The 13,369-nt window shown below is 43.9% G+C and overlaps 1 protein-coding gene across 1 annotated transcript in view; it reads right to left on the bottom strand.

Annotated features, from left to right (window-relative positions):
• Positions 1-11,703: 11,703 nt before the first annotated feature.
• The window catches only part of LOC144139212 (uncharacterized), a 48,347-nt gene continuing 46,681 nt past the window's right edge, over positions 11,704-13,369 (bottom strand). Inside the window, exons 10-11 of the mRNA XM_077671632.1 lie at positions 12,542-12,695; positions 11,704-11,839 (exon numbers count right to left, since the gene is read on the bottom strand). Of these exons, the coding sequence (XP_077527758.1) occupies positions 11,769-11,839; positions 12,542-12,695 (225 nt within the window). The 3' untranslated portion in view covers positions 11,704-11,768. The remainder of the gene's footprint in view (positions 11,840-12,541; positions 12,696-13,369) is intronic.

Genomic DNA, 13,369 nt, shown 5'->3' with positions numbered 1-13,369 from the left:
GAGCATCGACAACGAAGAGGGGGTTCCATACGATTCGATCATGTTGCTGGGACTCCACAGTATTTGGCGTTCACGCATGGCCTCGCTCCACGGGGACGTGGACGCGAGGCCAACAAGACAGTATTTCATAGAGAGTATCTTGCAATTCGTGGAAGTGCAGAAATCAAAGGACTACCTTCCTGAATGGCTGCCATGGGTAGAACCCCTGATGGCACTTAAGGAATTTTAAGCGACAATGCCAGCATAAGTCAGGCTGGTAGCTCTACGTGTCATGTTCTATATCTCTTGTGTGCCCACTGTTATGTAATGTCGAAGACCGGCAATAAAAAAAAGCGTTCGTAGCACATGCTCCCGTCTCGGTAGTAGCGCAGTGGGATAAGCGCCACGTACCTACCGTTGCGGCCAGTGAGAAGTGGGATCGAAACCGAGAGCCGCTTAACTATTTCTTTTTATGGTGGGCTGCGCTGACGTCAGCCGAAACGCTGACGGTGCTGAAGAGACGCGCATGCGCAGTAGAGTGCGGATGGCAGACGACAAGGGAGGGAGGTACAAAGCCCCAAGCATGAGATGCTCCGCATCTAAAAGTTACATGTTTTTAAGGACTTTGTTTTCACTGTCACCAATACCAGTAACCAATCTATCAGGGCCCAGCACAACAAAAAAAAATCATACGGAGGCCTTCGTTATTTTTTTTGTGTAAATACTACCGCGACTATAGAAATTATGGCCACTCTATATTTTACGCAGACGACAGGAATGTGTTTTAACCTGGGATAAATGTGCAAGACGTTTTCCCGCTTTATTTATTCGATGGTGCCTACAGCACTGTCTCAGAAAATGAAGTGTCGACATTCATGTTAGTGTACATTGAGGTCCGTCGCAAGTAAATTGGATCAAAGATAAGGCTGACAGTAGCAATGAAGGTTTAACTTGAGCTTCCCGGCAGAAATATTTTGAAAAGCTAACAACTAGAGCTGCATAGATGGAGGTGACGGCAGTGGCTGTTTGAAATGAACAATAACGCCGAAAGATACACCTAGAACTTGACAGAAGATGTCGCACGAACACCTGGTCATTTCCTCACCTTCATGAGGGGGACGATGACCGCAATGACAATATCAAACCCACCGAAATCCCCGAAGTTCGCCCGTACACAGATTTCGCTCCACACATGAAAGGAAACAAGTTAAGAAAAAACAACAGTTGCCCGTAAACAAAAGTAGCAACCCAGATCACGCTCAGAAATAAAATCAAACATATTTTGAAGACTGCGTTCGTTGGACAAACTTGTCGATCCCCTTGTTGAAACAAAATTGAACCACCAGTACGCGAGTTCTGTCAGTTTAACAAGTCCTTTTTGCGGTGTGACTGATTTTTTTTCTTTTAAGAATATATAGATTTAAGCACCTTTTTGTATATTGCGGAAAAACATTTTTTTAATAAACAGCATTGTTTTTGGATGTTTAAGGGGTAGCTGAAAACGAAATTTATTTAGTCGGGAAACCGTGGCTTCGTTAGAGGAAGATTTCTATAGGGGTGAGCTTTATAAAAAAATATTCCTGCGAAAATGTTTCCTTAAACTCCGCACGTCCGAAGGGGCATGACATGTATTGGTTCTCGCTGGCTTTGTTCTATGAGAATACTGTGTGTGGAAATGCAACGTATTCAAGAATTTGAAATGTTTCAAGTATTTGAAGCCGTTTTGGCAGGCCGCAAACTGCAGACAGGAATTGTATATGAGAGGTTCTAAATTCCGCAGTATGCTCCTGAAGAACAACTTCAGGTGATATACTTGTGGATTAGGGGGCGAGTTTTGCTAGGAAAACATTTCTAGGCTTCCCAGCTACCCAAGACACCTTTTACTGCTTTATATTTTTAAACAGAACACACTGCGGCCTCCATAGCGATATATCTTATCGCAGCGAGCCGAAACCGCATATTTCGGAGAACAAACAAAACGATTTGTGTTCACACTAACAAGGTAAGCAAAATATACCTTTGCTTTATTAAAAAGATATAGCAGTCGGTACTTAATTCAACCCCACATGGTACCGAGCGGCGTCGGTGTAATTGCGAAATACCGCTAATATAGGGAACGTTTAAAGGGGCCCTAATAGGCTTCCGAAGGTGGCGATTTCCAGCGAGAAATCGTTAGATTACATGTTCGCAACATCATATACCAAATATTGCACCTCTGCGTAAAGCGCAAGCCCACAAACATGCCAGAAACGTCTTCCTTTCTTTCTTTGTTTATCTGTCAATCCTCGTCGCCATTCCCACACACTCTGATGTAAATGTGAGACTCTGACGCAACCTCATTGACGCAGTTGGCGCTGAATAAAGACTGCGGTGCCGCTATTGGCGGGTTCAATTAAATGCTGCAGTCAATCAGCGTTTCCGGCTCTGGGGAAATCGCGGGTACATGTTTCGCCGGTTCCGGCGAGCGGCACACCGGCACCGCGTATCTTCGGACGGACGATGTCGATCGTCGCCATCCGTCACATGGGCTTAGCTGAGTTCGTAGATATAGCGCGTCGTTTACAAGGTATCAATAGCGCGTGTCTCTGCACGCGGAAACTCCGCTACACGTGCGACCTCGGCAAGCACCTGACAGCATGGTCGGCAAGGAGCCCACTGTGCGGTGCATGCACGATACGGCATACGCCGCAGCAGCTTTTATAAAACTTGTTACCGCCAGTCAGAGCGGGGCTGTTGCTGAAAACCGGTTTATAAATGCGGGAAAGGGGTTGATAGTGCGGTGAAAGATTGCGCTAGTGATCGCCGTCGGAGTGGCTTCGTAAAGCCGTGATTAAATAACTGCAGCAATGCTAAGCCCTTTTTGCGCGACCCAGCCTCAGAGGGACCTGTTAGCAGTGACTGCGCAGCATGCGGAAACGCTAGCGGGCCGCTAGTTGGTGGTGGAAGCGTTCAATTCCCTGTCGCGAACGACCATGTTGGCTTTGGGGCTGCCCCTCACTGTCCTTCAAACACACGTTTCCACTGTTCTAAAACTGACGTGCTGACGGAAGCAGGACCAACGGGAGGAGGCCAGCCGACCGAGGACCGGCCCCACTCGGCAGTAGCAGGCGTAGCTAAAAAAGCGTGGGGTACCGCCGAGGAGAGCCAATGGCTTGCAAGGGCAAGTGCCTTGGCCTGTATCTCTAGGACTTGCGCCTGTTCGGTGACGGTATAGCTTCCGCAGGGCTATGGAGGCGCGAGGAGATAGGTGAAAGCTCTAGGCCTTATTGCTGGCCCTTTTAATTGAGGGATAACTCCGGTAATATCCGAAACTTTTAAACCATTTTTTGTGCGAGGACGTTCCTTGGATAGTACTCCAGCGACTGCGCACGTAAAATCGCAACCTTTGGAACCCTGTTTAGGGCTCTTTTAAACTTTCTGCTACGCAACGTCAGGAGTGAGAGTCGTTTGGTGAAATTAAGAAAAGAATAATCTCCATGTTACCTCAATAGTAGCATTAAAGTGGTGTTGTCACACATAACCCGAAACGCCGATACAATTGCACAGTCTTAATTACTTGCTGTAGCTTTTGTCATCACACTCCAACCTCAGAAACTGGTTCCAATCACCCGTTGGGCAGAATGGGATGAAATTGCCTAATGAATTACCAGGGTTTTGGCTGTTTTCCCTTTTGAATGATATTTATAATTGCTTCATTGTTTGAAGCTTGCGCAAATTTTGGCATGAGGGGTAATCTAACAAGGCAATATTTCGAATAAACCAGACTTGTATTCAATCTTTGTGGTCCGTTCTAATAGAGGATTTGTACTTCCTTTCCCGGCCAAATACTCTTTAATGAGTCTTAATTTGGGTATAGATGGGTTCTAAGGGGTCGTAAAGACACCTCAGCGCACCAAAATATGTGAGATTCACTCGCCGTCTGGGAAAGTGTTCAAAGAGTGGGCTCTATCTCTGGAGAAGTATACGGAACTGCCTGCATTCACAGACGCAATGTCAGGCGGAAAGAAGCTCGACAACCAATGGAGAATGTTTGTCGAGAATAATTATTTTAGATTTTTCTGATAACTTGTTTGTTCCTTTCGACATCTTGCTGCAGGCGATCAGTTTCACAAGAGCCGTAGCATAGTATCGCTGTGCTTGCTTTGATACCACGTACAGCAAAATGAAGGCCATGAAGAGTGTTATGTAATCGCTGTTGATTTTGTACCTTTTGTCTTTCACCGTGACCGATCTTTGCACTTGGTGTTCCGTTAGCGGTGAAATCGCCTCGTCTGAAATCATTAGATATACTTATAATAATGATATGGCCCAGGAAACAGCAGAAAAAATTATCCCAAATGCTAGAGAAAAGAATGCCGTTATTTATTATTCTCCTTTGATTAGGTAAGTTGTTTTATTTCTTATGCACAGCATGGCGGGTGCTTGTATAAAACTACTGCGAAGCGACAAAAGTAGATAACAAGGCGCACTGGAAGCAGCGACCAGTACCGCGTTAAAACGAAAAAGGGTGGGTTATGAAAAACGTAATTAGGCCTTGCAAATGGTGCTACCTATTTCAATCTTGCAAGGATGTCTTGATATTTGAAGACGTTCACCGACTTTATGAGGAGCATATAACTAGTAGTAATGTAATGATTCCCCCATTACCTAGCTTACTGAGTTTATAACACGTGTTGCACCTGTTGAGAATGATCATGATGATTCTCCTTGCTCCCCCTAAACCCCCATCGGTGCCATTAAAGCCGGTACAGATAACGACATCGCACCTCAAAAGGAACGACGGTTGTTATTTTGCTTAATCTATTCTTCTCCACGAATCATCTCTATGCCGTCTAGATTGCTATCTGGCTTGCCATTCGCTCAGGATTTCCTGCCACTGCTCGTATGAAGAGCTGACTTGGCGGCTCTACTAGTAAGTTTATCTGTACGTTTATGAGATGTGCACCAGGATAGTGAGAATACGATGATTTGGTGTAACGTATTTACGTACAAAAGTTGTTAGTATGAACTCACAACGTATACATTGGCTTTTTTGCTCCTGCTTGAACATGGCATTTAAAACAAACTTCAAAGCGCGTGAGCGTCCACTTGGAAGAGGCCATGAAGACAAAATACAACTTTTTCGTGTTCGAGTGAACTTGGTTTTGATAGCTTATTTAGGTACTTCCTAGCCACGAAAGGCATTTGTCAACCGAGTACAAGCAAGAAATATTGAAAAGCTTTAAAATTTCGCCTTACAGTGATGTCATATCTGCAGGGGTGACGTAAAAAGTACCAGCATAAAAGGCGTAGTTACCACTGTGTTAGCTGGACCATCTAATTAAACCTATACTATCGAACGGAAGTAGAGGCCCCACTACAATCCCCCAGGTATGTTTCTTGGCGGTGGCATATAGTGGAGTCGGCGACAGATTGCGAGTTTGCGCTTCTCCATGTCAGCCCCACCTATCATAGACAAATATGTCTGGGAGGTTGCAACTGGACCACAGGAATGAAGAAAGGGGGAGGTGTTGGCATGCACAATAAACAAGGGACCGACTGGCAGAGTGCATGAAAGCTGTAAAGAGCATCTATGGATTAGAGGCACCATAGAGGGGGAAAATACATGGTTAGGAGTGGACCGGAACTAGTGGTCCGGAAGTAGTGGACCGGAAGTAGTGCTAGGGAGGAAAATGAGAAAATGGTAAACTGTTTGAGAAGAGATATAAACGATTTCAAAGATTCGGGCGAAATAATCATAGTTGGAGATATGAATGCCCATATAGAAGGTTTGGATGGATACACAGACCACAACGGTTCTCTAGTGATAGATCTATGTCAGGAAAACCGGCTTGTAATAGTAAACACGGAAAGCAAGTGTGACGGACGAATAACGTGCGAAAGCGGTAACACACAGTCCAGCATAGACTACAGTTTAGTATCCGAGACAGTATACGGAAGGCTGCGGGAAATGAGGATAGATGAAAATGGAACAGACAGCTTAGGAAGCGACCACAAGCGGTTTAGCTTGCACTTTGGAGGCGCAACCCGGACGAATGTAGAATTAGGTACAATACGAGGAAATAATTTGAACAATGAGCAGTTAAATATCATCGCTGATAGACTGGAAGATGACATCAATAAATACCCAGGCAAAAATTGGGATTATGACGAAATGATTTCGTTCATAAAGGGTACGATGAATGAAGCAAGGCAACAAAACCGTTGGAAAGGGAAGAAAAAGCCGAGAAGATGGTGGAATAAGGAAATAAAAGGGGCTATTCACCAGCGAAGAAAGGCGTCGAGAGAACATAGAGAAGCAAAAAGAACTGGTATGGAACCGGAAATAGTGAAGGAGAAATGGGATATCAGAAGTGCAGAAAATGGTGCAAGCAAAGATCAAGCAGGAAAGCGAGTGATGGATGGCAGGAATACGGAAGAAAGACAAAAGCGCATCCAAAAAGTTTTGGAACCATGTAAAATCACTAAGCACAGAAAACGATAACCATCAAAAATTCCTGATTGATGAGGAGGGGGAACATTTAGAAGGAGAGCACGCGTTGGCGCATATTCATCGAGGGATTAGTGAGAAGTTCAGGACAGTAGTGGTAGGAAAACCTGCACCGATAACATCAGCGCCAAGGAAGACTGCGGAAAGGGAAATACGTTTGAGCAACCTTGATTGGAAAAAAGCAGAGCAAAAGGTTTCCCCCCAGACAGCAGTGGGCCCGGACGGAATACTAATGCAACTGATAAACCTGCTTGAACCTAAAAGTAAGGAATAGTTTATGAGGGCAATAGATAAGGTGATACAAAACAAACAGATACCAGAGGACTGGCTAGAAAGTAGGATGAATTTAATATATAAAGGCAGAGGTGACAAAGCCAGTATTGATTGATACACACCACTCACAGTAACGTCAGTGGTGTATAGATTCGTACTGCCGGCGATAAAATCAGAAATTCAAGCATGGATGGAAGAAAATGAAATTCTTGGGGAACTGCTGAATGGATTTAGACAAGACAGGCGACTGGATGACAATTTGTTCGTGATAACGCAATGCATTGAAATTGCGAAAGCACAGAATAGACCACTATGGATTACGTTCTTGGACATTAAAGGGGCATATGACAACGTAAACAGAGAACGGCTGTGGAGAATGTTGAAACTCCAGGGATTAGATGACGAATTGGTACAGTTCCTTATAGCAATCTATAAATACAATAGAGTGCACCTTACTTGGGAAGGACAGAAATGCGCCCAGCAGGTCAACATCCATCGGGGACTGAAACAGGGATGCCCTTTGAGCCCAATACTGTTCATGCTTTACATGGCAGGGTTAGAAAAGAAACTGGAAGAAAGTCAAGTATGGTTTAGCCTAACCCATATGCTGCAAGGCGAAGTGGTACAACAGCATATTCCGGGAACGTTATACGCAGACGACATTGTTCTTTTAGCTGATAACCAAACCGATATGCAGGGGCTAATAAATATTAGCGGCCAGGAAGCCACCGACCTCGGTTTAAATTTCAGGGCAGAAAAATCAGGAATAATGGTTTTCAATGATGCTACCACTGACGTAGTGTCTATCCAGCAAGGCGAATTACCTAGAGTGAAGAAATATAAATATTTGGGAGTGTGGATAAACTTAAGAACTCACGAGGAGTAACTTAAGGTTAAGGGAAAGCGAAACGCACCTATAATGAAGCATAGAGCTTTGTGGGGGTATAACAAATATGAAGTAGTAAGAGGAATGTGGAAAGGAGTAATGGTTCCGGGTCTCACGTTTGCGAATGCTGTACTCTGCTTAAAATCAGACGTCCTAGCAGGCTTTGAAGTAATCCAGAGAACGGTAATACGTGTGGCCTTAGGCGCGCATGGAAACACAACTAACGAAGCAGTCCAGGGAGATATGGGCTGGGCGTCGTTTGAAGTTAGAGAAGCTCAGAGTAAAATATGCTTTGAGATGAGGTTGAGGGCAATGGATCAACGAAGGTGGGCAGCTAACGTTTTTAGGTACCTATACTTGAAAAGCGTGGACACGCAATGGCTAAGGAAGACTAGAAGGCTAACGATGAAATACGGAAAGAACAGTGGAGAATCCAAAACAGCCAAGCTAACTAAAAAAGAGGCAAGGCAGATTGAAACGAATAAATGGAGGGGAAAAAAATGGAAGCTAAAACGTCGTTAGGGATGTACAGGGCTGGGAAATTGAACATCAGAGAGGAAATTTTCTACGATAATTCCCAGGGCAGTGCTTTGCTTTTTGAGGCTACAGCAGGTTTCCTGCGAACTAAGAGTTTTGTGGGGAAGTATTCACAAAATGATGGGGTATGCGTGGTCTGCGGAAAAGAAACAGAAACTATGCGGCACATAGTGCTAGAATTTGAGGGTATCCATCCAAATCTATATGAAGGGAATATTGGGCTTCCAGAAGCACTAGGATTTAAAGGTATCACAGGGGAAGTTAACTTCAAGGCTGTCGAGGGGACTAAAAGAAGATTAGAATGCTGGTGGACGAAAAGCAGAGAGGGGAACATTGCCTAGGACAGTTACAACCTGTAACAGGGAAAAAAAGTATTTTGTGCCTAATAAGCTTTAGTGCCTGCCCTAAGCAGCGCTAGTATTAAATCAAGAGTGTAAAACATGGTTATATTAGTCCTTTTTGGTAAGATAACATGTCATCACCCCGCTCCAAAGGGGAAACCAATAGCAATCATCATCATCACTCGCCTCACGTTATCGCCAATTGCACCTTGGCTGCCGTCAGCCGCTTGGGGATTTTTCGAACAGCGCTACAGATGCCTTCTATTTATGTATTTTAGAAATTCTTAAAGGGAAGATTTTTTGGCTCTATTCCCGGTGTGCGAGGATCTGCTGCTGTTGTAATTCTTGCCAGGTGCACCACTGGGTGCTATCTTACACCAGATAACGCTGGCATTCAGGTATCGCTCCCGTGGGCCGACGAGGCGACTCGAGGGAGAGCACCCGGGAAAGTTAACCCAGACAACGCAGGCCTCCCCGAACCGTGCGGGGATGCACATCGGCCACGGAAGCTTCAGTGCATTACTGTATCACGTTCTCTGAACATGGAGCAAGGGGCATATTGACCAATAAGATTAACCCTGGTATTCTGAGTCCATCCTCCAGTCGAGCCTCTAGTGAAGGAGAGCCTTGACATTCATTTTCCTTATGTATAAGCATTCCCTGAATCCTGTCCTCAGCCGGAATCCTATCCTCAGGGAGCAAATAGAGTGGAAGAGGTACTCAGAATAGGGCCCTAAGAATTTGAACGTTTCTCGTTATGTCTCGTATTTCTTGGCGACCCGCCACTACTCTAAGTCCTAAAACATGAGGAACTACACTAATCACAATTACACTCTAAACAATACCACGTCCTGGATCATACCAACCCAGGTATTGTGCAATGAAATGTTCGGGTTACGTCAATTCCCACCTACGTTTGGGATCAGCCAATTTTTCCCAGGCACGTGCTTCCTAGCACTTTCGTTTTTATATTGCTACAGATGTAACTGACGCAATGCGTTTATTTACAAGGTAGGGCAAGTCCGGAGGTGGGGGTGAGAGGCCTAAAACCAGTGAGCGTAAACAGCGCGCTTCTACTTCTTCCACAACCACTGTGCCTGCCCTCCCGATCTTTCTCTTCTTCGCGCCAGGGCGGGAGCGTCCGCCACTTTAGTACTACGCAACAATGGATTTGTTAGGATTATTTTCCCTACAAAGTAAAACAAAAATGGCGCAGCGTCTTCTACTGATGCAATGCTGGAGAAACAGCAGAGCTCGAGGCCTCTCTCCCTTCGTCGGAGACCAGGCTGTTGCACTTCACATGGATTTCCCAATTTACCGTTGAAAGATGTACTCGACTGGCAGGCCCGCATCGTTTTCCCCGCAGGTTTTCACACCTCTCCCAGAGTGGGCCGGTTTAGCACGCACTAGAACTGACGACAACCGGCTTCCCGAACTGGGCGTCTGTAGCGCGAGCTTTTCTGTGCCTCCCACTACCGGCGCGACGCACGTGAACTGCATACATAGAAGAGCAGGCGAGAAATCACGCCGCGAACGCTAGGCAGAGTGCTATCGAAGGTCGAGTTGGGCGACGCCCGTCGCTCCTCAAGAGGAGCACAATAACGTGCGCTCTGTATTTGCTATTGGTATTTCTTGCTAGCTCCCCACGTGGCGCAAGCCCACGTAGAAGCTTGAATGATGCCGGATGCTCCTCACGAGGCGTGCGCTCACGTGTGCTGGGTATTTTTTCTTGGTACTTAATGCGAACGCCACTGCACTAAGCTCAAGCTTAAACAGCTCTGCTGTTAAAATGGTTTTCGCTTGCTTGGAAGTTTGTCATCATTGCTGTTATCCTCCCGCATAGCGATAGTGATCAGTGATACCTAAATAATATTTTCGGTGAATCACGTGATTACCACCGTTCTCTCTGCTTCACCGTAGTCATTTTCATAATAACCATGCCACGTCGACGGTATCATAGAGCCGGTGTCGCTTACCGGGTTATTTCGAAACTTTCGTTTTGATCTGAGCCACTAAATTTTATTTGGGTGAGACAAATAATACTTCAAGCAAAGCGAAAGTGAATTTGTTAAGTTGTTATTCTTGGCTGTTATGTGAGGCACAAACCTCGCAAACTATTATTTCATTATTCGTGAGAAATGCACAGCTTCATTTTATCGGTAATGGGTGGCAGTTTGGACGCAGCCCGTTATTCGCGGCTACCACATCCCATTGACCGAAAATGAGCTTGAAGCGAAGAAATTTGCGTTGGAAGCGTTTAACTATGAAATTTTGTAAAAATTTATACAATAGCAGTTGCAATGAATAAGACCTTTGACCAGGCGACCCAGCCGTTTCCCTCACGGCCATCAAGCATTGTGGCCAATTGCGGTCAATTCCTAATAATATGTGCTTCAATATTTCGTGACCCATACTCAACAGCTGCCAAACCTCACTTTTAAGAAGCCCTTGAAAAACTTTGTTCGACTTTCTTTTTCAAAATCCGAAATGCTTTCAAAACGTATTTAACAAGCGCACTCAGTAAATATTACGAGTGGTCCAATGGTACCGAAGCCAAATATTTCTTATCTACGCAAATCAGATAATTTGGAGACCCGCACAAAAGAGTGCTCTCTGTTTCGCATTGGCCGTTGTTTGTACGTTTAAACGACGACATTCAAGCGGTATCGCCGCTATTACCTGGCTTGTTCTTACTTAGCAGTCAGCACATTCGATAGACACGTTACACAAATTACAAACGAAGTAAATCAGCAGCTCGAAGACTATCTGCTGAGTTTAGAAAATCTCTCAGAGGCGCATTGTGCTTGCGAAAACCAAAGCTGTCACGTCGCTTCCAAGCAAAAAAAAAGGTAACCCGTGTATCCGCAGTGTGGCAGGGTCCAGTTAATATAAGATGACTGTCTGGATGTTTTTGTCAAAGTCCTTTGTAAGACACACCATATTTATGTAGAGCAATACAGAACGGATGGGAGCGGAGCGGGTGAACTATATTTTATAATTCTTTAGCTGACTGAATTAGAACGAACATATATTGCAAGGCTTTTTAGTTAAGCATAAAATAAATAAAATCAAGAAGTATTCCCTGCTAAGAGTGCAAGGACTTAAAACGCAATAAAAGCAACTCCACAAGTTTCATAGTCATGTTCGCATGACAGGAGGTTATGTCCGGATTGTTTCAGCGGTAGGAAAAGTTTCAGTTTATAATGAATCCAAGTTATATCTTTTATTTTTATCGGTAGTTTTTTTCTCGCAAAAAACAGCTTCATTCAGGCCTGAAAAAATTTCCGAAAAACTTTCTCTCCGCGCCTGATTGAACGGGAATTTGGGCGTCACCTGTAAGGCAAAAGTATAATACAGTTTTACTTTCAATGCTGTTTTATGGCACAGTTATACAAAGCTACTTCTATTCCTTGTGCTTCACTTTGAAATATTGCAGCAAAACATTTGTGATGTCTGAGAATGCATGACGCAAAACATATATAGAACTTCTTTTCAGCCACTATTAAAACATTTCGTTTGCGCAGTACTCCTTTCCTTCGTAAAGTCGCGGCAGAACTCTGCGCTTTAGGTAAGGCTGGGCGTTGAGCTACGAAGAAAATTTTAAATGTTATAATATCATCAGAAGTTCCAGGTGATACTTGAATAGTCAAATTTTCTTACCCGTGTACATAACGCGCTAGCATACAAGAGATTGCTTAATTGCTTATTTAAATATTCGCGTCTAACGGTCGTATAAGTGCCGAATTATGAAAAACAGAAAATGCGGGAAAGATACATTTCCTTAATACTGCCACAAGTAGGTCTCTGACGTTTGTCTCAATTACCTTATGTTATATCTTGCAATGTTATTTACGCGTAGTTCCGCAAGCCACGATAAAATAACTTCGAGCGTCTCTCTTTTTTCAAAACAAGCTTGGAGCACACGTTATGCGTGAAAAACGTTACAGTTCATTACCAAATACCTTTCCTTAACAAAGATGACTTATAGATGACAACACAAATAGTTCAATATAAAACAAACTGATTGACACTTACATCCAAAAATCACTTCAAAGAATTGCACAGCTGGCACTGCAACAGGGAATCTCCCCATTTTTGTGAGCCATTGTCTGAATACTGTTAATCCATTACACATCAGGTCCCTTAGCATGAAGAGCACGTTGAAGAATGGCAGTTTTCTCATGACGCACTGAGGGCGAGAGAAAGGAATGACACGAGCATACATACAAACTGCCAATCAGCAAAGAAATGTCCCAAGAATAACAGTTAAGAACTTACACATTATTCAATGGTTTTGGTGCTACTTTTGATTATACACAGTTCACTTGATTTACCTTAGTATCACTTGAAATTAAATATCGTGCCACAAGTCCTCATAATATGTATCTTGTAATGAGTCGGCCTCAGACGATTGTATTGTTGGGGCGTTTATGTATCCAACCCCCACGCTCAATGTCACATGTTTTTTTACTGTGAATATTGAATCATGGTAGCTGGCAGTACTATTTTGCCAAAGGTGGGTTCTCTTAATAATGTGTCGGACCTGCTATGCACTAGAACATTGTGAGATTTATGCGAACTCAATATTTAGCTCAGCTGGGTTTCAATCTACCAGGCGTTCTGTTGCAGCTAGGTTGGTTCTCTATGTTGCATTGATGAAGGAGCAATATGTTTACTTAGTTGCTCCTTATATTGGTATGCAAAATATACGACCATTAACCGAAGTTTTCTTCCCCTTTGGCGCTTTTGGGAAATTCAAATATTCAAACCTTCTGGACAGAATTTTATTGAATATCTCGCGTCGCAAACCTGAGTAGTTAACTTTGCTTTTAACAAATATATCATTTGAATCGTTATTCTGGT

The sequence above is a fragment of the Haemaphysalis longicornis genome, unplaced genomic scaffold (assembly GCF_048455015.1).
Source record: "Haemaphysalis longicornis isolate Haplotype H1 unplaced genomic scaffold, Haemaphysalis longicornis Haplotype H1 scaffold_5, whole genome shotgun sequence".
Taxonomy (NCBI): Eukaryota; Metazoa; Arthropoda; class Arachnida; order Ixodida; family Ixodidae; genus Haemaphysalis; species Haemaphysalis longicornis.
This window is presented reverse-complemented; position numbering and strand designations above follow the sequence as displayed.